General features: G+C 46.4%; 2 protein-coding genes across 2 annotated transcripts in view; one reads left to right on the top strand and one right to left on the bottom strand.

Moving 5' to 3' along the window:
• Nucleotides 1-710: 710 nt before the first annotated feature.
• Cmpk2 (cytidine/uridine monophosphate kinase 2) lies at nt 711-13,143 on the bottom strand. The gene is made up of 5 exons (XM_004644605.2): nt 12,428-13,143; nt 9,922-10,036; nt 7,787-7,988; nt 3,757-3,990; nt 711-1,985 (listed from the first exon to the last, which is right to left on the bottom strand). The coding sequence occupies exons 1-5, from the start codon at nt 13,112-13,114 to the stop codon at nt 1,868-1,870; spliced, it is 1,356 nt and encodes a 451-aa protein (XP_004644662.2). The 5' UTR covers nt 13,115-13,143; the 3' UTR covers nt 711-1,867.
• Nucleotides 13,144-21,003: 7,860 nt separating this feature from the next.
• Nucleotides 21,004-26,211, top strand: part of Rsad2 (radical S-adenosyl methionine domain containing 2) — a 13,881-nt gene continuing 8,673 nt past the window's right edge. Inside the window, exons 1-2 of the mRNA XM_004644592.2 lie at nt 21,004-21,340; nt 22,802-22,963. Of these exons, the coding sequence (XP_004644649.1) occupies nt 21,004-21,340; nt 22,802-22,963 (499 nt within the window). The remainder of the gene's footprint in view (nt 21,341-22,801; nt 22,964-26,211) is intronic.

Genomic DNA, 26,211 nt, shown 5'->3' with positions numbered 1-26,211 from the left:
AGAAGCATTGTGGGGGAGGGGTGCTTTCCAGGCAAATCAAGGTGCACCTGTGACAATGACAATGACAACATCATGTAGAAAGTCATCACAACTTTATTCATCCACCAGGAACACAAAGAAAACATTAGGTTTCCTTTCAGTTGCTGGTCTCAGCTTTTCAAACTGCATAAATGAAATCAATAACATCATCAGATACCACCTTGCAAAGAACCTTCATGCTATTCACCAGCTTATTTTTAACTAAATATTCTTAAATAAAATCAATTATATCTTTATAGACATAGATACATTCTGCAGAAATTATCTCCTAGTTCCTTTGAAAATTAAGGGTCAATACAAAGCTTGATTAGAATTTAATATGTTTGGGATAAACCTGATAAGGAAGGCTTTATTTTTTACTTATTTATTTTTTTGGCGGAACTGGGGATTGAACTCAGGCCCTTGCACTTGCCAGGGAAGTGCTTATTCTACTGAGCCATCTCCCCGGCCTCAAAGAAAGCTTTGAATTTAATTTTTTGTTTGTTTGTTTTTCTATATTTTAGAGAAGGGTCTACAGGGTGCTCAGGGTCTCATTACTAGATGAGACTTGTAGTGATCCGCCTGCCTACAGCCTCCCAAGAGCTGGGATTACAGGTGCGTGCCATCATGCCCAGTCTCAATTGCCATCTCAGTGCACCCCAGGGGCAGGGCTAGCACACAGGCCTGGGGATTGTAACTCTGGCCCCTGAGCCTGCTTGCAGGTGCTTTAATCTGCTGAGCTATTTGGCCAGACCTTATCAACCTTTTTTTAGGTTAAGCAACATGAAGTAGAAATGTAACATGAAGCAGTTAAGGCCAGACAGCTACTAAGGTTTCCCGTCTCCTCAGCTCCTTCTTTTTCTGGCCAACCAGACCTCAAAGCTGCCTTCCTGCATAATCATTAAGACATTCACAAGCAAGATAATTTACTAAGAAATCCCATTCCAGGAACCACTGTGCTTATTGAGTGAGATAAATTAAATTTGTGTCATGAAAATACGCAACAAACATTGCATTTAGCTTCTTGGCTCCCATTTTAATTAGTGACTCATAGCTCCTACCCTGAGGAAATGTATGATGTAAACATCAATACAAATAAATTGCTGGATTGGCTAAGTGAAATGAATCCCGTTCAGCTCAAACTGCTCATTACATTCAAAGCCATATTTCAGAGAAAAGCAAGGGAATATAAATAAGCAAAATATAATGACAGAAGGTTGGTGTATTTGCAGTCACAGCAGCTTGGGTTCAATGGCTTGGAGTCTGAAGTGCTAGACTAGGGGACAACTGGAAGGGGCTGTGAGCTTCTGACATAAAATTGATGCTTTCTTTGTAAATGTCTCCTGCCTCCCAATGGATGTCTTGGCGAGGTGGACTCTGGGAAAATACCTGGCTCCAAGATTTGGTGCTTAAGGACACATAGCAAGCCCTGCACAGTGATGAGGCCCAGACTAGGAAGAAGTTAGCTCTGGCCGCATGAGACTCCCTCAGCAATGAGGAGTTAGGTCGGGCAGAGGCTGCAGGACTTGTGCTGAGGGTGAGGACCTTGCTTGCAGCTTCTGCACCCTGGTGCTGTCTGGCTGAAACAAAGCTCCCAGAGTTGGCAATAATGGGCATCACACCACACTCCAAGAAGATGAAGCAGCCGCTGGCACCGAATTGTTCGCAAGTGTGCCAAGCCTTTCCGCCAGCAGGGTGAACAGCAGCTGAAGAAGGAAGGTGAACAACACCCTGAGGTCTTCGGGTCTCTGCCACATGATGTGCCTCTACAATAGTTAGGGATGCTGCATAGCAAAGATGCAGGACATGCACTCTAGGATGCTGCAGCATCTGGCCAGAGCAGGCAAAGTTAATGACAAGTGCTTTGAATCAAGCGTACAACTGTCTGCAAGACCTCTTCTCTCGAGGGGCTGGCGTCCACCACATGGCATGCTGGGTTCTCCATCCTGCGGTATGACATTTCTACCCTGAGACAGGAAGAAGCAGAAGAGTTGGTTGGCCTTGTTTCCCACGCAGTTGTCCCCACAAAGTTGATCTTCAGGCTCTGATATAAACAGCCTGCAGCAAGATCTCCCCTTACTCCTCCCACTGCTCCCTTCAACAACAAGCTTTGCCCACAGGAGATGTTTAACAGGCTCTGTTCACTACATGATTTTAATGGCTGGCATTTATTGGATGCCTGTGATCTGCCAAGCCTTAGCATCCTATCCAATCTTTCTCATTTCATTCTCCAAGTAGCCTTAGGAGGGGCTCCAGTGCCATTTCTCATCTTGTAGAGAAAGCAGGGCAGGCTCCAAGAGTGCAAATGGACAGTTTCTCTCCCATGTATTTCTCCAGCGATGTCCACAGAGGCTACGGTCCCGGGCACACACATATTGTCCCCCTGACCTTCTTGCAGTACTTCACCAAAATCTTCAACTCCCTGCACCATTGGCTGGTGACTAACTCCATTTCCTGCAAGCACAGATGCCCATGGAACGCAGCTAGGTGGCCTAGTGGTTAAAGCAGGGGCCAGAGGCCAAGTCACCTGCACGGCTACCTACCAGCCAAGTGAGATACACTCCTTATCCTCTCTGATGCCTCCCTCTCTTTGCCACCTGCAAAATGAGGGCTGAAATCATACCTTCCTTGTGGATTTGCAATAAGGTTTAATTGAACTAATAGAAATAAAATGCTTATCCTGCGTTCTTTATGTACAATTAAATAGTTTGGGGTTTTTGTTTAGCTTTGTGCTACTTGGGACTGAATCCCTGGCCTTTGCACTGAACTACAACCCCAGCTCTTTATTGATTTTTTTTAAGACAAATTCTTCCCTAAAAGTTGCTCAAGCTGGGCTTACACTTTGGATCCTTGTGCCTTGGCTGTACAGAAACCTAGGGGCTCACAGGTGCCTCCCTATGCCAAGTTTGAAGTCCTTACTTTTGTTCATGACATTATGACATCACCACATGGTGACAATACTATTTTTATTAATTGACATAACCTTCTTTGGCTTTAACATCTAAAACCAGTGCTGTAGGCGGAGTCTCCCAGCACCACAAATCATAAGGCCATCCTCACCTTTTCAAGCTGGTCCTTATATCTTCCTTCCTGTCTTTGCTTTTTTTTTTTATCTGTTTTGTTGCATTTTTTTCAGGGCTGGGGATGCAACCCAGGGCTTCACACAAGCTAAGCAAACTCCTTTCCCAGGAGCTACACACTCAGGCTCAGATGGTTTTCAACAATTTCTCATTAAAATAAACATGGTCTCTGAAGTCAGCAAGACATTGACTTTGATCCCAGCTTTGTTATTTCATAGCTAAGGAAACTGAGGCAAATCAACACTTTAAGCCTTGGCTACATACAGTGATAAACTTAGAAACACAGCTAATGCTTTCCTAGCAACACGGCAGTAGAAATCCAGCACATCCTTAATAACATGCCCAAGACACGCTAAGCCCCTGATCTGTAAAGATTACTCCGAGCCCACTCCCTGACCCTCTGGGCCCACAACACCATGCATGGGCAAACTGAAGCAGGAGCACTTCCTGTTGTGCCCAGGTTCATAGCCAACAACGCAGTGGCCCTGGAGCGACAAGTGCACAGGCAAGAGCTGCCACAGGTCATGTCCTCCTGCACTAGCAACATGAGGCAAGGACGCTTCCTCCCCTGCCCCCAGCCAGTGCTCACCCTGGGTTACAGGGACACCAGATCGCTCACCCTGGGTCACAGGGACACCAGACCCCTGGGGACACCTACTTCTGACGAAAGATGCTGTTGGCCTCCAGCTCCGCCTCTTCTCTAGTCTTCTCCAGGCCCCTGCCCTGCAGCCGCTGCGCCCTCTCCTCGGGACTCACGGTGAGCAGCACCACCAGGTCAGGCCTGAGCAGGTCCTGGGGCCACTGATACACAGGGTGGTGGGCTGGGGGCAGGTGCTGTGGACCCCCACTCACCTCAGTGGCAATGGCATAAGTCGCCGTACTGTGCCAGTACCTGGGAAACAGGAAAAAGCAGTGAAATCTCTTCCCAGGGTGAAGTCATCACAAACAACTTAAAAGTGAAAATAAACGACAGTGATGAGCAGACTTAGCCCAACACTGTATCTAAATCAAAGCTGCTGTGCACGGTGAGATGGGACTTCAGCAGCATTTTGGTGACACTTTGCTGTTTGTGTAGATGACATAGGGAGGGAGCCACACATCTGTCTGGCACTTCCTTTGAGCTTAATACTGGGTCTTGACCTAGTAAAAGCTGGGCCTTCCACAGGAGGTTCACCTAGAGGGAGGGACATGGCTAGAAGACCCTTTGTGGATCTCAGGCACGGAGAAGCCCTCTACCATATGCAACTTCAGGAACAGAAAATCAATCATAAACAAAAGTTACACCAGTCACTACTCCAAGACATCCAGTGCTTTTCTGCTTTTTCACTCTGTTTAGGGAAAAGTTCAGCTTCCTTGGAAGAAGCAAAAGATCCTTCCAGCCAAGACCAGCACTGCGTTCACACCCACTTCCCCAGCGAGCGACTGACTCAGCCCTAGACTTCCCTCCTCTGCCTTCCCAGTAGAACCCCCAGCAAGAAAAGCAGGGTCCACAGTGCTCTCCTTGCCCCTTGTGAGACCCACCAACCTTCTAATTGGAGGGGACCAGTCAGGTATTACATCTTTTCTCTCCACCCTCAGTTCCTCAATTGGAAGTATTTTCTTCCTTCCTTCCTTTCCTTTTCTTTTTTTTTTTTTTTTTTTTTTTTTTGGTGGTACGGGGATTGAACTCAGGACCTTTCACTTTCCAGGCAGGTGCTTATTCTACTGAGCTATCTCCTTGGACTGCTGGTGGTATTTTCTAGTCATGTCTAAAAACCACCTCTGTCGCAAAAAGCACTATGCATCAAGGGTTCCTTGGACCCACAAATCCATCTCTGAACAAATGCAAACCATTTTATCATGCCCAACTTTAATTAAATGCAAAAACTTCAGATCTGATATCAAAGGATTACATTTTGTAACAAATGCTTAAAATATAAGGGCTGGTGAGATAGCTCAGCAGACTAAGCGCCTGCTTAGGCAAAAAGAGGGACCAGGGTTTGATACTGGTTCCCACATGCTGTAACAGCCCCATCCCCAGGATGCACTGAGCCAGGGAATGAGTCTGGGAGTGGTGATACACACCCATAATCCCAGCACTGGGGAGGCTGAAAACAGGAGGATCACTATGAGTCAGCTGCGTGATGAGACCCTCTACAAAATACATAAATGAAAAAAAAAGAATAAAAACAGGGCCCTCAACCTCCATTAGGGTAGAGGTTACCTGGGTGTGTCCACCTGAAATTTTTTAAGATTTACATACACGATTAACATTCTTCCAAGTAGAGGCCTTCCTTAATTACAGCTGCTTACCTTTGGAAAAATAAGCACAATTGACACTAAAGAAGCCCTCTAATCACCGTGTCAGGCACCGCTCTACCCACACACAGACAACTCATTTCAGTTGGGCGTTTCATGCCTGTACAGACTGCAGAACATCTTATTTGACGTATATTCTGCTGAACAGCTTTCTGCAACCTGACCTCACTCTGCATGATGGTTGCATCATTCGTACACACTTGTTTACACTGTGGCCCTGAGGTAGGAGATTAGGGATGGGCCAACCAGACCAACGACTGGGTGGAATGTGTTTGAAGTCATAAAAACACAGAGGACAGGCAGGGAACACAGGACCTAAGTTTACTCCAGGGTTCCTGAACACTGTACAGGAACCAATCTGAATGCAACTTCTTCAGTCACTCATTTGAAGCTGGTGCTATTTGCAGGGCCAATCGGAGCATGCTCTTCTCAATCCTTTATTTGCGTATGGACACATAACCAATCAAATGACACTGTTCCTGGTCCTTCCTTTGCATCTGTGGGAAGCCAGTGAGTCCTCCCATAAAGCAGTTTAAATCTGGAGCCACTGGCAAGTGAGGTTTTGATAAGATGACTGTCTCAGATGACTTAATTGTATATGGAGGGAGCCAATCCAGGAATTTTGCATACAAAAGACCCCTTTCCCTTATCCTGGGGGCCACTGTGAGCCTGCTCAGCAGCCCACTCTTGCCCCATCAGTGTCCTTCTTCTCCACCTTCAGTAAATGTGAACCCTTGCTGTCTTCTCTGTGCGCCTTGTCCAAGTCTTTGTTTAGGACACCATGCACCTGGAAAGAAGCCCCAGGAAACCACCCGTCCAGTGACAGACTTGCGCTCCATTTCTAATTACACCAGTGTGTGCTTTTCAGCTGCGGATAGGCTTTTGGTTCCTCAAAGGCATCCCCTGCTACAAGCCAACTGTAATAAACTTTGGCAAGTGTTTCTAAGGTGAACAGAAGGCCCTTTGCTTGGCTACACCTTACGTTCACTCTGTAAGCGGCCAGCCAGGGCCCCCACCAGCCCACAGGGGAGCTCCTGTGAACCCTGACTGTCTCCAACCCTGGACTTCAGGAAATTCTGCTCAGCGCTCTTTCACCTCATGGGAGCAAAAAGGAATCTTGTGGCAATTTCTGTATACCTGAGACATGGGGATTTTGAGCTCAGTTAAAATGGAATTGCACTGTGGTCATCCCTTCTGTATTCCTGGTTTTGACCTCAGTGTACCTCCTTTTTTATTCTGCAATTCAAGCTACTGTATTTCCCATGTGGCTCCTCTGACCTCCTACAACAGCTCCCCAATGCATTCCCCAGATAATGCCCTCCTCCTTGTGGCTCCAGGGCCCCATGCTCCCCTTCCCACTCCTCCAGGGAGCACAGCATCAGCCATGTTGGTCACCCTCTAGCCCCTGAGTCCCTAAGCAGCCGTTCATCTCCAGCCTTGCTCTTGGCAGACCCTTCTCTCTAGAATGTGTTCTCTCTCCCTGGAATTTTCGTTTTTCTTTTTTTTTTTTTTTTTTTTTTGGTGGAACGGGGATTGAACTCAGGCCCTTGCGCTTGCCGGGGAAGCGTTTATTCTACTGAGCCATCTCCCTGGCCCCACTCCCTGGGATTTTCAAAACTGGTTCTTCTGGGGCTGAGTCCAGGCTCAGAGCCTGCTCAGGGAGGCCCCATGGTCCTATCTGACTGCTGCGGAAGTTTAGCCATTGTCTCACCTATGGCCTTTAGGATTCCCCAACATCATCTCATGGATTTGCTGTTAGCGTCTCCTGCATGGTCAGCGTGCTCCACAAATGCAAGAAATGGTCCAACTTACTAACCTCTGATTTCCCTGAACCAAGGAAAATCTGACACACATTCGATATCCAAAAAAGTTTGTCAAATGAACCAATGAACAGACAAGTCACTGAAAATGCAAATTTGCAAGGCAGGCTTTCATTAACACCCCCAGGACAGTACATTATTTTAAGTTTGGTCACTGGCAATGCATTCAACCTTTATAAGATCTCCATTTATTGCGGGTAAATTGGAGATAACTTTTTTTTTTTGGCAGAACCAGTGATTGAACTCAGGACCTTGTGCTTGCCAGGCAAGCACTTATTCTACTGAGCCATCTCCCTGGCGCCAGGAGATAACTTTTAATACTTACCTACCCAACTTATTATTATGGATATTAATATAATGCTGTGATATTCTCAACAAAATACCAAGTATAGTAATTAATAAACTGCAAGGTATAGCTAATCAACAAATACCACAGATCCCTATTATTATCATATTGATAGACTTAATAACTGCAATTGTACATTTGCATATATTTTACACACACACACAGAGGTACATACACTTCTATGTTATTTAGAAAATACCTGGTGCGAGCGTGTCTTTACCTACCTGTCCACAATCACAGGCGACCTGGCGGACAATTCAGCTATTTCAGAAGCCACAATGTAATTGCCCAGAGAATAAAAAGCTCTCCTGATGATATTTGGCTCATCGTCGAAGATTTTCCTCCAGTGGCCAAGGGAAGGAGGGGGCGACTGTAGGAGCACAGCGCCAAGCGCCTCAGAGATGGACCGCGTCACTGTGGTTTTACCTGCGGGTTACACACAAGAGTGTGTGAGACTCAGTCTCCACCCCTAGTGCACGCAGCAGTTCATATTAGTTTAGAAAAAGCAAACACTTGCTTTCAACCGCTCACTCACGGATGTTTACACGATAAGCTCTTTTATAGAAAGCTGCAGACCCAGGGGAATTTAGGAGGCTTCTATTTGTTGCTAGAACATTCGGAAAGGAAACAAAATATTCAGTCTTCCCCAGAATCCTCTTGACGGGCTTCTGAAGCACTTTTTTATTTGTACTTCTTTATTCTCTCACTCGGTTTCCAAGACTGTATCACCAACAGGACATTTCGTTTATCCTGTTCTCTTGAGTTAAGATGGATTCTCACCCTAGTGACCATTTCTCAATCTGTACTACAAACCATGCACTCAGCCTGGCGCCTTCAGTCCTCCCGAAGACCCTGCAAAGTAGCAGAGTAGCTATCATTTAATCACCGCACCACTGAAGAAATTCAGCAGCAGAAAAGGTAATAGATTGACCCAAGCTCACCCTGCTGATGGGCCTGGATGAGGGTGCAAACATGGCACCTGGAATACAGTATTCTCATTGTGAATTTTGCAAGCATGCACACACAGGTTGGAGTAAAATGTCTGCATCTTCTGTAATCCAGAACACCTAAATTTGCTCCTGCTCAAACTGAATGATCAATGAAAATCTCACGAAGCTGTTACAATTCTCTCTGTGGCTATAAACACAACTAGGCCTGGGCCAGGGCATGGCTTATTGAAGGAGGCCTATTCTCTGACCTGACGTCTCAGATGCAGCCACAAAAGCCAAAACTGCCACCTGCCTGGGCCTCAGTCTACCTCGACGTGACACAAGGGCCCCACACGGAGACTACCTCTGTGTGACTCAGAAACCTGTCTCCTCAAGTTGACAGAGAAAGGAGATGCCCTACTGTTCCCCAAGATGGGTCTTCTCCTAGTCCTCTCTGGCCTTGGGGGCAGGGCTCCCCCTTTTTGTGTGTCCTAGTGTGCTATACGCTCAGCAAGCACAGGCCTGCTGTGACCTGATAGGTCTTTGGTGTTTTTTAAAGACTTTTTTGTTCCATGGTTTAGACCTAAAACGTCCCTCCAAAATCTCAGCTGTTAGGGCAGGCCAGAGAGCTCAATGGACAGGGACCAGGGTTCAATCCCCAGCATGCCATGCTGGCTCCAGCCCTGAGGCATGCTGAGACGGTGATTGAGACTGGGCGTAGTGGCATGTGCCTGTAATCCCAGCGCTTGGGAGGCTGAAAATAGGAGGATCACTACAAGTCTGATCTGTGTAGTGAGACGCTATAGACCGTGACCTAAATACATTTTTTAAAAATATCTGAGCTGTTTAGAAGTTCATCAGATCATGTGGCACTGTGGACTCATCCATAGAAAGTCTGTGGCTGAATGTGCTGGAGGCGGCCACTGAGGTGGGACCCAGTGGGGTGCATTCTTGTCCTTGGTTCCTTCCTTCTCTCTGTGCTCCACGGCTGCCAAACCTGGAGCAGGAGTTTTTTTTTTTTTTTTCGTCCAAGAGAAGCCCTCCACACCGTGCATGGTTCCGGGACACATCACACTGGTTCACAGGCCTGCACGTTGGCCCAGGCCATTTCTTCCACTTGAAGCACCCCTACCTCTTCTCTCAGTCCCAGCCCACTCTTACACCACCCTCCCTGCCCCAGCTCCCTGTAAAGGCCAGGCTTGGTCTCCATCCTGAGCTTAGCAAATGGTGTCTTGGCCCTCCCCCACCTCACCCTGCCCCATGCCATAGGCTGTACTCGTCCCTGAAGCCTACCGTGGCCCAGCACAGTGCTGCTACACAGGACAGGCCACTGGCATGCAGCACAGATTTTTGTTGTACAAGAGCCACTCCCACTTCTGCCACTCTTCAGTTCACGCCACTGCCCGCAGTTCCAAAGCAATGGCTCTTACCAGTGGCATCCAGTCCTTCAATGACGATGACAGGAAACTCTCCTTTCTGCACCTGCTTTGGACACTGATCAACCAGGTTGAGTACTGCTTGGGCTTCCGGAATAAAGGGAGTACACTGAAACCAAGAGGACCCCCATCAGCCAAAAAGCACTGGAGTGTTTGCAGAAAATGTCTCCAATTTGAACAGTGCTAGCAAGGCCTAAGCTAAACTAAGCAGAACGCAGCAAACTTTTCTCAGTATGGATTCAGAATTTTTTTGGTTTGTCTGTTTGTTTTAAGAAAAAAAACAAAATTTTATAGCAAAATAGTAAGAGTAACAAGAGTTAAGGTACTGTGTATTATAATCTTACTCAGAACATACATTATACACAAAATGACTTAACAATAAGAAACAAACACATAATAGCACAAAACTTTCTTTTCCATGAACTAAGGAAAACTAGTAGTATAAATGAAACAAAATGGTAAAAGAAAAATAAAAATATATATATATAGCATAGGTAATTTGGAGAATTAAATTTCTCCCTATGTCCTATTTGATGATAGATGGATACATGACAGATATTTGAGTTTGTCATATAAGAGAAACCATGTGATATTTGTCCTCTGTGTCTGACTTATTTTAAGTAACCAGTGCCCTGTTGCCTATGAATTCCTTGAATCTGTCTGTCTTTCTTTTTCTTTTTTTTATCAGTACCAGAAATCAAACTCAGGACTTCGCGCATGCCAGGCAGGCACTTATGCTGCTGAGCAGTCTCTCTGGCCCTCTTCTTTTATTTGATAACAAGTAGCAGAGGTTCAAAAGGGCTGCAGATACCTAGATTACACTGGCTGCATCCCACCACATACAGCTTCCCCTTCAGAAGCAAAGTAGGACAGTGACATGCAGTTACCATGAACCTCAGGCCCTGCTCTGAACAGAGTTTGTACGGATATGGAAATAAGCTACCTCCTGGATTTATTATTTAGGGTTTTTTTTACTTTGTTAATTAATTTATTGATTAACTGCAGTATTGGGGATTGAACCAAGAGTCTTTGCACTGCGTGCCATCCCTAGGTTTTTATGCTCATATTATATTTTATTTTGAAACTAGGTCTCCTTAAGTTGCTAAGTTGCTCCAGCTGGGCTCCCACTTGCAGCCTTCTAGCCTCAGCATCCAGGAGTGCTGAGTTTGCAAGCCTGTACGCACACACTCAGCTGCACCAAGGGCTTTGGCCTCAGCCATCTGCATTTGCACCATGCTGCTAACGGCTCAGGGAACCCAGGACAGTGGCAAAGTTGGCAGGGCAGGACCTGCCTGGAGTTTCAAAATCCTGCACTGCTCCTGACTCATCCATACCCACCCCACCTCCACCTACAGCACAGATCCTGAGACTTCCGTAGGGATGGCTACGAGCATCAGCGCTTCCCAAGTACTCAAGTGCCACTCTCTCAGCACCCTGGAGGTGGTACTCCTCTTGTTCCCATTTGACAAAAGAAGGATTCAGAGCCAGCGTGGTCTGCACACCTGCAATCCTAGCACTCGAGGCTGGAAAATCAACATGAGATCAAGGCCAGCCTACACTTCACAGCAAGAGCCTGTCTGATGATGAGGAAAAAAAAAAAGTCATGGAAACTAGCTCAAGGTGGACAATTAATGAATGAATGAGATCGAATCCAAGCTGACGTGGCTGGTTTTGCACTCTGACCCACTCCACAACGCTGGGGCACAGGTCTGCAAAGTCCATGATAAAGGTGCCCAGCCTTCAGGCCATAACCCTTGCCTAAGGTCAGGAGGCAAAGTCATAGTTTCTTTTCCTGAGCACCTGCTTGATGACTCACTGGCTTTATGAATCATCCAAACATTGCTGCAAAGTCAGTGTTGTGTAGACAAAAGTTGGAAAAGTGGAAGTTGTCATGTGCCAGCTGCGGCCAGCAAGGAAGAGGGCTTAGATTTGAGCGCCCCAATCCGAGGATCGAAACCCCAAGCTCAAGGAGTTTGAGTTTGAGCAAGTTCCGCTTTTCCACAATCCGGCGGTTTCGTATTCTCCCAGCACATTTCCGGCTGGCTCTTTCTGGCATGACCTGGCTGGGCTTGGTGTTGGGGCGCCTCTACATCAGGCTGGAAGCTCTTCCCAGACCAGAACCCTCACACTAAGTGACTCAGAGCCCGGCATGCAGGATGCTTTCATCATCTGATTAGAGCGCAGGAATAAACAAACTGCCCCAGAATGTACTTGTATGTTTTCTGTTACTGAGCATTCACCCCAGGGCCTGTACATGACGCTCCATCCAAGCCCTATTAAAATTTTTCTTTGACGTTGAGACACGGTGTCCTTACATCACTACAGTGTCCAAGCCGTGCTCTAATTTGTGAACTTCTTGCCTCAGCCTTTCAGAGCCCAGTAAGGACAGCTCCCTCCAAGAATGCTTTTCAGAGGCCAGCCTGCCAGAGGGCAGATTGCTTGGTCCCTTTCTGGTCCGGGATGGGTGGCCCACACAGCATGCTTAAAGGAAAGCTCTTACCTCCTCCAAAACAGCACGGGCGGCGTACTGGCCCGGGAAGACCGCGGAATTGGGCAGGTCTGGCACCACCGGGTGTAGAGGGGGCTCCGGAAGTGGAACCACGCGTGCGCAGCTCACCTGCCTTTGCGCGCCCCCTCGCAACTCCCAGAGCCGCAGCCACAGCGCGCCGCTCGAGTCTGTCTCGAACTCTCCCAGGTGCGGGCGTGCGAGCTCGGGGCAGGCTAGGAGGACCTCGAGCAGCGCGCGCCGTGTGTCCGGGCCCGCACGGGGGTCGCGCAGCAGGAAGCCGTGCTGGGCGCCAGCGGCCGGTTCTCCCGGGCTGTAGCCAAGCAGCCTGCGCAGCTGGCACTGGTGGAAGGGCTGCAGGTTGCGCAGCTGGAGCTGCAGATGCTGGTGCACGCGCGCCGCCCGTACGCGCGCTCCGCAATCGCCCCCCGTGACCGCGGGCGCGCACAGCGCGAAGCTACGCCCGGGAGACCCCAGTAGTGCGGATAGACGCTGGTCTGGGTGCGCGCCCGCAGCCTCCGCGTCTCCCAGGGCGAAGTGAGCCAGGCTGCAGTCTGGAAGCTCCAACGCGAAGCGGCGCGGCGGAGCCATGGCGGGGACGCAGGTCCCGATCCGCCTCCACCGCGGGCCCTGCAGGCGCCTTAGCTGCCCGGGCCAGCGCGGGCGGATCCCCAAAGCCATGAGCGCTCCGGTGTCCCCGCCCTCCGCCGCGCCGGTGAAACGAAACCGAAGGAAGGCTCAGGATAAGGCGATCTTGGGTGCTGGGCTCCTTCCCGGCCCTACTCTCGCCAGGCCTGCGCGGAAACTGCCGCGCTCAGCCCTGGGGTTTGTGCGTTGCCGACGGATTAAGTCCCCCGGGGCGGCGGCCTCCCAGTCAGGGCGTCCTCTTGGCCGCTACTGCCGCCCTGGGAGTTCACAGAGGCTCGGGACTGAGCACCGCCAGTGGCCACTGCCCCTGCCCCTTTGGGTGACCAGTGCATGGGGTGGTGTGGGGAGAGAGGTCGGTTTCCTAGCGCTAGTTTAACCCTATCTAGGGCTTTCCTAGGCTGGGCGCTTCCGGCCACCTCCCCTCCCCCACTCGCCTTGCTGGGCTCCTTTTCCCGCCTCGACCAGAAGCGCCCCCTTGAGACGGTCTTCCCTTGTCTCACATCTGCTCACTCCAACTGACAAGTGTTGCCTCCGGTGGGCGTTTGAAAACTGTCTTTTATACCTCCGATTAACGTCTCCTGCACCCTGATAATGACAGCCCCTGCGCCTTCCTGAATAGTGTGAGACTTCAGTCTCAATGCCGTGTTAAAGGGATTGTCACTCGACATAGGGATGCATGCCTGTAATCCCAGCTCTTGTGGGAGGCTGAGGCAGGAGGATCACAAGTTCAAATCTAGGCTAGAAAAGTTAGCAACTTAGCAAGACCCTGGCTCAAGATAAATAATAATAATAATAATAATAATAATAATAATAATAGTAATTAGAAATGGACTGGGGTTGTAGCTCAATACGAAGGCCCTGAGTTCAATGTTTGGTAGCAATATGTAAATAAATAATAAAATGAAATAAAAGTGATTGTCCTGTCAGGGATGGAGCTGAGTGGTGGGAGATGTGTGTTTAAGTCGCATGTGTGAGACCCTGGTTCTCCCCAGCATGGCCGCATATGCATGTAGAATGAACGAAATTGTAAACCTGCCCCATAAGAAGTTCTTCAATAAATAGCAGCACGATGTTGACAGGGGAAGCCTCGCGGGAACCGTGGGCCGCCATGGGTGTGGCCTGGAGTGGCATCTCTCTTCCCTTTTTGCTTGATGGCTCCGTGCTTCTCACCGCCCTGCCCTGCGTGGACCGGTTTTCCTCGGCCGAGCTGCCCTGCCTGGGAACCAGATGATTATGCGCTGCGCTCTCTACAAACTGCCACACAAAATAAACCTCTCCTCTTTTAGCTCTTGGGTAGTAAATATTTTGTTCCAACAATGAGAAAGTAAGACAGGGTGAAAAAAATATACACAAAAGGGGAGATTTATATATAAAACAGATTCATTTGTAAAAAAAACTACCGAAATGGTCATATTTTAGGTAGTCTATGAAGTTGGAAGAAAGGAAAAGGAAAATAAGAATACTGAGAATAGAAACTGCTTTTTCAAGTAAAAGGACCTACCAAAGAGAAAATATTCACTCAATTTTACATGAACAGATTTGAGCATCATAAGATAAAAGAGAGGCTCAGAAAATATGAATTAAGGAAGGATAAGCAAGAAAAAAAGGGGATTTAAAAAAAAAAAAAAAAAACTCAATCCCAGGAAAGAAGTTGGTGAGAAGTTAGAAAAGCAGTAAATACATAGGATCAGATAGATCCTCTCTTGCATAAACCATGTGTTGCTTTCTCTTTTGCAAGTTGCCAACTTTTGGAGCATGTGGTGTACGCTTTCCCTTTAAGAGATGAAATTTATGCAGCAACCTGTAAAGAAATTTCAACCACCAGATTCTTGATCTCATTCTTTGTCTCCACGGGACCTCAGGACCTTGGGACCTCGTAGGCAGGATTGAGCCCTGCCCACACCCTGGAAAATCTGATTCCCTCTGGAGGTATCCTTCTGATGATTGCAGACTGTGATCCTTAGCACCTTGCCCTGTCACTGTGGCAAGTACAAGCTAGGGGCACGCGCCCCATTTGTTCCTGCAGCCTGGGGTTGATTAGCATGGCTGGATGCATAGCAGCACAGGCATTTGTGGCCAGGCCTCCAAAGGACTCTGAACCTTGAGTGTCCAGCATGTCTCCCAGTTAGTAACCCTGCACCTGTCCTTAAGGCCACTGCTGGAAAGTGCTCCTGGTGGCCCCCAGGTAGGGCAGGCCACTGAGCCCAGGCCCACCTCTCCAGTCTCTGTTTGCCAGGAACCTTTTCCTTCCCTACATCCTTTTGCCAAAATGCACCCTAGCTGGGAGTCTCGTGAGGCCTCGGTGTCTCTGGGTAAGTCAGCATGCTTTTCAGGCTGGTCTTGAGACTTTAAAGCACATCTCCAAGTACACACATAAAAGAATGGAAAAGAAATAAATGTGCCAAGAAAGGAGTACTATCATTTTAAAGAACTGTTGCATTTTATTTCACCCATTTAGACACACAACACTCACACACACACACACACACACACACACACACACACACACACAGTGTTTTAGAAAAGAAAGCCAAAGAGCTAAAGAAGATGTTCATTTAGGCTGGAGCAGGAACATCACTTCCAGGCAAGCCTGGAGTACATCCAGAGCTCAAGACCAGCCTACCTAGGGAGACTGCCTCAAAAACACAAAAAGGTGTTTGCAGCACATGTAACCAAATGCACAATGCACAATGAATTCCAACGATCTACAACACAATGAAGACAATCCCATACAAACATGGGCAAATGATTTGAACCAGCACATTGCAAAACACTAACCACATAGTTCACAAAACATATAAAAAGGTGGTGGGTAATCATGTAACTCTCCAGGAAACTGCAAAATCAACACAAGGAGGCATGTGACCCTATGCTTGTGGCTAGGGTGAACCAAAATGAATAACAATGACAACAACAAGTGAAAGGTTAAATTTGAGTGACCTGAGTCCTGATACTTTTCATTGCTTTTGAAAAACCATTTGGAGATAAGCACCTCAGGGGAGTGCATATGTCCCCTATCAATCAGGGATTCCACTAAGAAACTTTCCTCCACTAAGTGGTTTTTGCACACCCCAAAATGCATTTCACACAAGAGGCATAGATATGTGGACCCAAAGTTGTGTGTGAAATTTTTAGCCCATGCCAAATCTCCATCCTAACAGAATGAAGACTTGTGCTCACCTTATGCAATGGCGTACTATGCAGCTACAGAAATGAGCCAATCATTGTTAAACAAATCATAGCTAATGACATAACATTGAGCCGAAGAACTAGACACAGAAAAATATATAACATGTGATCCTAGATACAGCCCTTCAGTCATCCAACCTAGAGCAATTAAAAAAAAAAAAAAAAAAAGGGCAAGTGGCCTGGAAGATAGCTCAGTGGCACAGTACCTGCCTGGCAAGGCAATCATGAGGTGCTGAGTTCAATTTCTGGTACAAAAAAGAAAAAAGAGGGCAGGTTACCTTCCAGCAGAGGAAAGTTGCCTGAGGAAGAAACATGGAAACTTCAAGGCCTTATTAAACTTGTTTCTTAGTAGTTAGGCAAGGACAGTGCATGTCCTTTCCGCGAACATTCCCTGGGCCTTGTTGTTGTCAACAGAGGATTTCTCCTTCTATTAGTTACACTTGGAGAAAAGGTTTCCCCTGGAAAAAATAGGATGATTGCAACAAGGGAATGGACCCCAGTGTCCACTAGATATGGCAACCCCCCTTCAAGCAGGATCTTCATCCGGGCCTATGGAGAATATCACAGCCACACAAGTGTGAAAGGGAATGGTCCCTGCTACAGACCCATGGGTGACATTTGACTGTTATTCAGTTGTTTTTTGAATTCGTTTAAAGGTGATCAGCTATCCAGTGATAAGAGCTTTGACCTCACCCCTAGCTTGCATCCATGTTGGGGGAGGCGTTGCAAGCCATGATTTGGGAAGGACCTCTTTCCCCCGAGGTTCCTTCTGTGCACAATCCAGCAAGCTCAGTGAAGAGCAGTCCTGAAAGTCTACTGAAAACAAACTTCCTTAATCTCAGCACTCTAGGAAGCTGAGGCAGCTTGAACCCACCTAGGCAACTTAGTGACTTAGTGAGATCCTGTCTCAAAATAAACCAGTAAATAAAAATATAAAGTGCTGGGGATATAGCTCAGTGTGAGGCTGGGGGCTCAATCTACAGTACTGAAAAAGCTAAGAAGAAAAAGGAGAGTTGAAAGAGGAGGAGGAGATGGAGAAGAGAAAGAAGAAAAGCAGCAGGAAGATAAGTGAGGAGAAGAGGAAATGATGGAGGAAGAGGAAGAAGGAAAGGAAAGAAGAAAAAGAAGAAGGCCAAGTTCTTAGAACTAAAATCCATACCTAAGGCTACACCGTGTCTGCTGTATATAAATCAACATGCGCAGAGAGGGTCTGTGCCATGCCTCCTCTTGTGGTTGAATGTGTGGGGAAAAAGAAATGGGGGAGGCATCCTGTGTTCATGGAGTAGCAAACTGACCACCATTTTCGTGAGCTGAGATAGTATGATTTCAGCTCACCTATTCATGCTTCTCACTTCATATTTTCATCTAACAGATACGAAGCTTTCTTTCAATAAATACTTGCCAAAAAGAAGAAGGAAAAGAAAGCATTTCTGAATAGGTGAATGAATGGGTGAACTCAGGACTGGTTAGAAGAAAGTGGTCCTGGTAGCGTGGCTTGTGTGGAAACAGTGAAGTAACATGGTGATAATGATCGGTTATGGAGGAGGCTTACAAATGTCTGCATTTCAGGGCCAGCCAGATAGTTCAGTGACGAAAGTGCCTGCTTAGGCAGAGCGCAGCAGCCGGGGTTCAATCCCAGCATGCTGTGCCACCCCAGCCCCCAGGGTGATTGAGACTTGGCATGGTACACGCGCCTGTAATCCCAGTGTTTGGGAGGCTGAAAAGAGGAGAATCACTACAAGTCCAATCTACATAGTGAGGCCCTGTAGTCCCTGTCCTAAAATAAAAATTAAAAAAGAAAAATAAATAAAAGAAACAAATATCTGCATTTCAATTCATCCTCTACTCTCTGCGCTATGCTATTGTCATTATGATAAATTAGCACATGACAGAAGCATACACGTTCTGAGTTTTAGTTTTTGCAGACAGGGTCTTGCTCTGTACTTCAAGCTGACCCTGAACTCACTAAGAAGCCCAAGCTCAGCTTGAATTTACAGCAATTTTGCATCGGCCTCCAGCGTGCTGGGCTTATGGGTATGCATCACCGTACTTGGCTCTACATGAGATATTTCTAATACTTGCTATGCCAGACACTGCCCTCAGTGCCTAATCTACATCAAGTCATTTAATCTTCAAAATACCCCATATGAGTTACTTTCCATATTTTCCAGACATATCAGCAACAATGAACAGGTACTGAACTTCACCCAATATTATGCACTTCCTTCTCATTCACAAGATTTCAAGGACTTCGACCTGTGTATGGTTGCATAATTGGCGGCCATTAAACATTTGCCTGTTATTTTGCAGAAATTAATTTCAGTTTCCCCAGTGCAGGAACCTGAGTAGTTTCGGTTTCCATTCACAAAAACAATAGCTAAAGCTTGCAGAATACTGCTGGTTGTCCATCAGCAGCTCCACAGATTTGCCTCTGTAATCACAATAGTTCTTACTCCTGCACAGATTGCAGGCGATGGTTCTGCCGACAAGGAAGTGGAGATTACGCAGCGGCTAAATCCTAAACTGAGTTCCTGACTCTGTGGGTTTTCCACTAATGTTTGTTTTCTCTTCGCTGGTAAACTAAACAACTAATTTGAAGATAACATCATGTAATACAGCAACCATTGCTGAATTCCTATGACTTTGTTTAATGAAATTTTGTACTGTTTCTAATGACCTTTTTAAAAAATATTTTATATTCTTTAGAAAAAATTTATCTTTAAGATGCCCGACGTTACCCTCAGGCTCTACCCCTCATCCTGATTAATGAAGAGTTTCGTGAGAGTCCACAGGGCTCCCTAAGGATCCTCTGAAACGTGACAGGCTGCAGGCATGGTCACCATTTAGGAAGCAGCTTAGAAAAGCACCTGATACTCCTAGGTAAAACTATGGGTTAAAACTGAAGTCAAGGGGCCATGGAGATGACTCAGTAGAATAAGCACTTCCCTGGCAAGTGCAAGGGCCTGAGTTCAATCCCCAGTTCCTCAAAAAAAAAAAAAAAAAAAAAAAAAAAAAAAAAAAAAAAAAAAAAAAAAAAAAAAACCTGAAGTCAAAATGCAGCAAAATATGAATGTCCACACTTTAACTCTACCACAAAGCACAAGCTAAAGTAAGTAGCTGAAGAAGGATGACGCTGTCAAGCTATGTGCCTATGTTCTTACCGCCACGTAAAAGGAACCCTGAGCTTCATGGGTCCACAAGCAGTATTTGTTTTTTAAGCAATTCTTTTATTATGTGGCTTACAAAGCTGCACCATGGCACTGGCCATGGTCTTCAGGACTGAGCTCTTGAACCAATTCCATCTTTTGACTAACATTTCTGTACATCTTCCCTGGTAGCTGATTTGTACTTCAATGAGTGGAACTGAGAGCTCACAGTGTCCCTGAAGAAGCAGAAGTGCTGCCTGTATTAACATTGGTGTATGAGGGGTCAAGGATAAGCCTCACCATGGTGCCTGCAGTATCAAGCCTGGAGAATGCTCAGTGGCAGCTCACGGTGGAAAGCTGGAGGACTCAGCTGAGGGCCGAAAGCCTCAGCTCCCGGCCGAGTCCGCTTAATCCCTCCAGGAAAACCAAAGGGGCTACTGTGGAGACTGAGAGTCTATACTGAGGGGACTGTAGCAAAAGTCCAAAAGTGACAGTGAGGAGCTGAGGTCTTTCAAAGAAACAGCAAGGGGAAACTTCCGCTTCTTTCCCTTTTTATTTCCTCCAAGCTTCAAGCCGATTGGTCGGTGCCACCCACATCCAGAGTGGGTCCTCCCTTTTCAAGTCAAGCATCTGCTAGATGTTCATTATTTAAATTGACACCATGTCTGTTCTTCTGTGTCTGACTTATTTTGTCCTCTAGACCTACCCTTGTTGCTACAAATGACAGGCTCTGTCTTCTATATGTATTTCCTTTTTCTCCCCTATGAATCTGTGAGTGGACAGTAAAGATACTTCCCTGTTTTTTTTCTGTCATGAACATGCTACAATAAACGTAGGAGTGCCAAGTTCTCTTTGATGTACTGGTTGCATTTCCTTTTGATAAATACAAGGAATGAGACTGCTGGATCCTACGGCAGTTGTGTTTATATGACTTCCATAATAAACTTTCCCTGAGTACCCACTATGGGGAGGGGGATAGAAACCAGGCTGTCACGTGGCTAAACTACTTGGGCATCTGAAAACTGCAAACATCCAAGTGCTACAGTTTCAAAACTTTTTGAAAAATATTATGACACAAGGTACAACTTAGTTTCATGCAAAAAAATTATTAACAATGCTATAAGATATTACTGTCACCTATGTGCACATCATATATGTGAATGTGAAATATAAATGAATTTCCTGAATAAACTAGGCAATGACTCCAAAAATCTGAAAGAAAAAGCCCCAAATCTGAAACATGTTCGTCTAAAGCCTTTTGGATAAGGAATCCCAAACCTCGAAGGAAAGAAAGGTAGAGAGAGACCTTGGTGCCATCATATAGGAATGACTGTCACTTACGCAGGTGGGCAAGGCAAACCCCAGGTCAGATATAAACAGAGAAGTTGGCTCCTTTCCTGCCTTCAGTCTTGGCTGTATTCCAACTTTCATTTTCTAAGAGAAGAAAATCGAAACTCAGCTGAGCGTTAGTCAAAGGAGGTGTGTGTTTCCCTTCTCCCTCCCTGGGGCCAAGATGCCTGGAGGTGTGGCTGGTTTCCACTGTCATATAAGGCTCAGGGACAGCTTCAGGACACCAGTGTGGCCACCATGAGGATGCTGGCACCCACTGCTCTGGCTGGGTGGATGCTGAGTGTGTTCAGGCAGCCGCTGGGCTCTCTGTGGGGCAGCCTGGCCTCCCTGCTCTGCTGGCTGAAAGCAGCATTCTGGTGGCCAGCTGCAGAGAAGGGACAGCAGCAGGTTCCCAGGGGACTGGAAGAGAGCCAGGAGGCGGAGGAGGAGGTCTGTACGATTCCTACCAGTGTCAACTACCACTTCACTCGGCAGTGCAACTACAAGTGTGGGTTCTGCTTCCACACGGCCAAGACATCCTTCGTTCTGCCCCTGGAGGAAGCCAAGAGAGGGTTGCTTTTGCTCAAGGAAGCCGGTGAGTACTAGTCCCAAAAAGAAACTAGGCTGCTCAGCCACACAGGCTGGACAGCGCCTGTGGAGCCGAAGGCAGCTCCTCGTGGAAAGGTCCCCTGAAAGAGTAAGGTGGGTGTCACCCAGTATCCTGGGCCACAGCACTGGCTAGCATAGCCCTCCCTGCCTCCTGGGGCCCCAGGTCTGTTCCCACAGGAGCTCCGTGCCTCCCAGCCTTTGGAAACCCGATGCCATTGCTTCCCCAGTTTATCCAAACCACGAAGCAACTCGTGCTTTCCAGAAACATTTAATGAGGAAAGTTAAAGGCAAAATTTCTGGAGGAAGGTCAGCCACCTTGAAGGCTTTTAAGTTGGGTTGTGTGTATGCTTTTATTACAAAAAGAAAGAAAGAAAGAAAGAAAGAAAGAAAGAAAGAAAGAAAGAAAGAAAGAAAGAAAGAAAGAAAGAAGGAAAAGAAAAGAAAAGTGGGGTGTGTTGATGCATGCCTGCAATCCCAGCACTCAGGAGGCTGAAGCAGGAGGATGGCTGTGAATTTGAAACCAAATTTAGGCTATACAGTGAGACTCTGTCAAAACAAACAAAAACTGAGAAGTAGTTTTTGATAAATCATGAGAGATGTTGTTCTTAAGACTCGACTGCTAGATATCACCACATCAGTGACTCGCAGAAACCAGCAATGACAAAGGATGCAGCATTTTGCTCTTGAAGTCTACTCTTCCTTCCACCCATCGCCCTGCTACTGCCCTCTCTAGAGCCCTCTGCAACCTCCTATCTGCCTCTAATCTCACCAGTCAAGACAGCCGCTTGGTTATCACTGTGGTCCAGCTTCAGTTCCCAGCCTTTGTCTTCGGGGCTTTTGTCCTTCATCTATTGTCCTCTAATCTCCCAGGGGAAGCCACACTTCTAGATGAAACTGTAGCTTTTTAACTGATCTCATACTAACCTCTCTTGTGCATCTTAAAAACCAAAGTGATAAGGATTAGCCCTGAAGCTCACTGTTGTCCTCTGTCCTCAACTAGCTGCCCCAGAAAGTGGTTTGTCTGTTTTGCAAAGCTCCCATTGCCTCTCTGTTCCTTGTGACCGGAAAGAAAAATCTCTTGAGCCGAATGATGAATTACCCATGCTCAGGTGCATCCATTTTAAACTGCAATAAAGAAGAACAAGGACAACATCTTCCATTGATTTTGTTTCCACTTAGACTTTGAATTAATCTGTAGTTCTTCCCATAAAGTGCTCTTGACACTGAGAGCTAGTTAGAGAAGGAGAGAATAAAGAATGAAACAAAGTTTCATTTCATTTTTTATTTTCCGTGGAGGAAATAATACTTTTGTTATTGAAAGAAAAGGATGGCATGAGGAGTAGAGCACTTGTCTAGCCTGAGTATGGCACTGCAAATACTATGTAACTAAATAAAGTGAGAAAAATGGACACATGTGAAGTAGGAAATTTTGCTCCACCTCCTGCAGGTATGGAAAAGATCAACTTTTCTGGTGGAGAGCCGTTTCTCCAGGACCGAGGAGAATACCTGGGCAAGCTCGTGAAGTTTTGCAAAGCAGAGCTCGGTCTTCCCAGTGTCAGCATCGTGAGCAACGGCAGCTTGATCCGGGAGAGGTGGTTCCGGGACTATGGTACGTTTACCTGGAGGATGGCTTAACCACTGTTGCTAATTTGGTTGGTTCCTTTATTTCCTTCTATCCTCAGCCCTAAGCCTGACCTTCTGGGAAACTGGAAGAGAAACAAATCTTACTGATCACAATCCCCTCCCAAGCTGTACGTGGTACTAGGGTGGCAGTGACTGCGCAGGGCTCTAGGTAAACAAGCAGGGCCAGCTAGACAGGGAGGTGCTAGCAATCAGGACCACCACTCACTCACCTTCCAAATTAGCGAGGATTAAGACCTTCTCAGCCACTTCTGAGAAAAAAAAATCACACATTTCCTAGCTATGCAATAGAATTGTTGTGCTAAGCCTGCAGAAAACTCAAGCCATATCAGAAGATTTCTGTATATGGTTTGACCAACTTGGGCCTCCAAGGAAATTCTTTGTGTCACCAAGATTAAAGTCCACTGTGTCCTAAGACTGTGGAGATCCCTCACTACTCAGATCCACATATATATATATATATATATATATATATATATATATATATATATATATATATGCAACATCTGTAGAGCAGTACTTTGCACTTAGGAGTACAGAAAATATTTGCTAATAATTACATATTTTCTCTCATGTCTTGGAGATGGTTGTGATCTTCCTGTCACAGTACCATTCTCTTGTTTTGCTGAGCTCTTTGGATTTTAAGATCATTGCAAGGGAAGCTAGCAGCTCTCTTGATCTTTGGGGATGTCGAACAAAGGTCTCTGACCAGATTCTCCTCCCATAATGAGGTTGGGGGGTCTGCATGCAGCAGCCTGGCTGCCCAAAGGGAGGCAAGAAGACAGAATCAGTCTCATGGGAAGGTGAGCCAACAGGGACTGTGGTAGACCAGATATCCACGCAGGGAAAAACACTAAGAAAATCAGACCAGTTTGGAGACCAGTTTGGTGACAGAAAAGGTGTCTAGAAAGCAGGACGAGCAGGCACTGGGTGAGAGGAAGTTGAAGCACTCCTAATTAACAGTCACCCTGCAGGACAGCTCCACAGGCCTGTCCCTGACATGGGAGGAGTAGGGTAAGAGGACCCCTACCTTCAGGGCCAAGTGCTACAATGCGCGCTTGGGGGACAGCTGTGCCTTTGTGTGTCTGGAAGTGTGTAAGAAACCAAGCACCCCTGGTAGGGGGAAACTGTGTGGCTGTAGGGCATGAGAAGCACCAAGCCCTCTTTGTAGTGCTCAACTGGGAAGCCAATATTTTGATTTTTTTTTTTTTTTTTTTTTGGTGCTCTGGGGAAAGTTGCCAGATCCTTCCATTATTAGAAACACATAAAATATCTACACTGCATTTTCAATCTCCCAATTGAAGATAGTTGCAAGCAATCTGAATAGATTTAAAAGCTTGAGGAGCAAACACCATGTGTATATCTGCATCTCTGGACACTCCAACTTAAAAAGCTTGGTCTGTGTGCTCGGGGGATAAGGACAGCTGAACAGGGGCTGCTCCCTGCTCACCAAGGTTGGCTGTTTGCCAGGAAGCCTCCCGAGGCAGCATAGCCAGCAAGATTCATGGCAGGGCTTTATAAGAACACAGAACACAGTTCAAAAACCACAAGGTCAAGGCAAGCTGTGAGGCTATGACCAGACACAGTTTGCTCAGGAAGACTCAGTGGAGTCTTGGGGTACCGAGCTCTCATGGAGGGCTGAGTATCTGGGCATACACAAGGCATGGTAGCCTGGATCCCCAATATAACCAAGGACATCACAGATCTTGCTAAGCAATCTCACAGGTCTACTTGGTAAAACACACCCCACAGCCCCAGGAAGTGCTCTTACCAGGCAGAGACAGGGGGAAGTTTGCAGCAGCCTCTTAGGCGGGGATTGGAGAAGATGCTGTCACCCTTCCAGGATCTCTGGGGAAATGTAAGAAATGAGCAGGATGATCTGCTTTGTGAGGCCTTTCTTTCCAAAAGCCTCAAGCAGAGAGGCCAAGAACAGAGAGAGGACTCTCAGGGAATGCAGCAAAATGTGGCAAAATTCAGTGATTCACCTAGAAATTCTTAGATGACTTGGAAATCAATGATATGAACCTTTCTAAGAACTGAAAGGTTTTTACATGTTTGATTTTGAACTTTTATTTTATTTGGTTTTGATTAGAGACTATGTTCAGTCAGTTGCCTCTTTCCTGTGTGGTGCCCCTTTGGGAATTTATTTGAAATCAATTCCTAAAGCATTTGGAGATGCTAATTTAAGCCTCATTGATCACCTGATTCCGGCTAAAGTGTGCTAGACCTTTGCTAATTATGAGCAACAAAACATCAGGCCTAAAGGAGGAACTATAATAATTCTTTTCATAATATTTGGCAATAGTTACTTAAAGAGCTTTTGGAACCCTTAACATTTAGATTCTGAAAGTGTTTTAAGAAAACAGAGTCAACTTTGGAGCATTGAAACACGCAGAAAAGGTCAGTTTCAGCTCTACAAGGAGTGGCAGTCCCAGAGAATGCCTGCCCTTCTGAGATAAAGAGGGAGTTTGAGGCAGCTAACAAGATTAAGGGGGACCCAGGAAGGTCAGAGTGAAAACAATATGACAGAAATAGATGGAGAGGAATCCAAAGCCAAAATCATACGCAAGATCCGTACACCAGGAGGGACCTGCCATTGGCCCTAGCAAGGGGCTGTGGGCCAGGAAGAGCCTGTTCCTACCCTCGTTCCCACACCCAGCTTCCCTTTATTTCAATTTCTTCAGCATAGAACTTGGCTGCGCCTGTCATGTATGACACAGAGGCTTGCGAAATATTTAGATTGCCAATCTAACATAAAAGACCTGTGGAGATGAACCTAGCAAACTTGGCAAAAAGGAGAATATTAGGGCTCTTCTACTAAGCAACTTTAAGTATGTGATGGGAAAACAGAAGCTAATCAATACTTGCTCTTAGATACATCTAGAAGCCTCCCCAGATATCCATTCTTCAAAAATTATAAGAGAGTTCAAGTTAATTTATTCGTAGCATTGGGAATTGAAACCAGAGCCTTGTCACTGAGCTCTCCCCCACCCTTGCTTTGCTTCTTTTGAGACTCGCTAATTCCCTAAATTGCACAAACTGGCTCAATATACATCCTCATGACTTAGCCTCCCTGAGTGCTGAGATTGTAGGCACGCAATTTCTATGCAAGAATAAATGAAGAGGGCTTTGGGATATAGCTCAGTGGCACAACGCCTGCCCCGCAAGCTGAGGCTCTGAGTTCTATTCTGGGTACAAAAATAAATAAATAATAAA

Source organism: Octodon degus, unplaced genomic scaffold, assembly GCF_000260255.1.
Source record: "Octodon degus isolate 3935 unplaced genomic scaffold, OctDeg1.0 scaffold00204, whole genome shotgun sequence".
NCBI lineage: Eukaryota > Metazoa > Chordata > Mammalia > Rodentia > Octodontidae > Octodon > Octodon degus.
The sequence above is the reverse complement of the archived record's forward strand: the minus strand, read 5'-3'. Positions and strand labels throughout refer to the sequence as shown.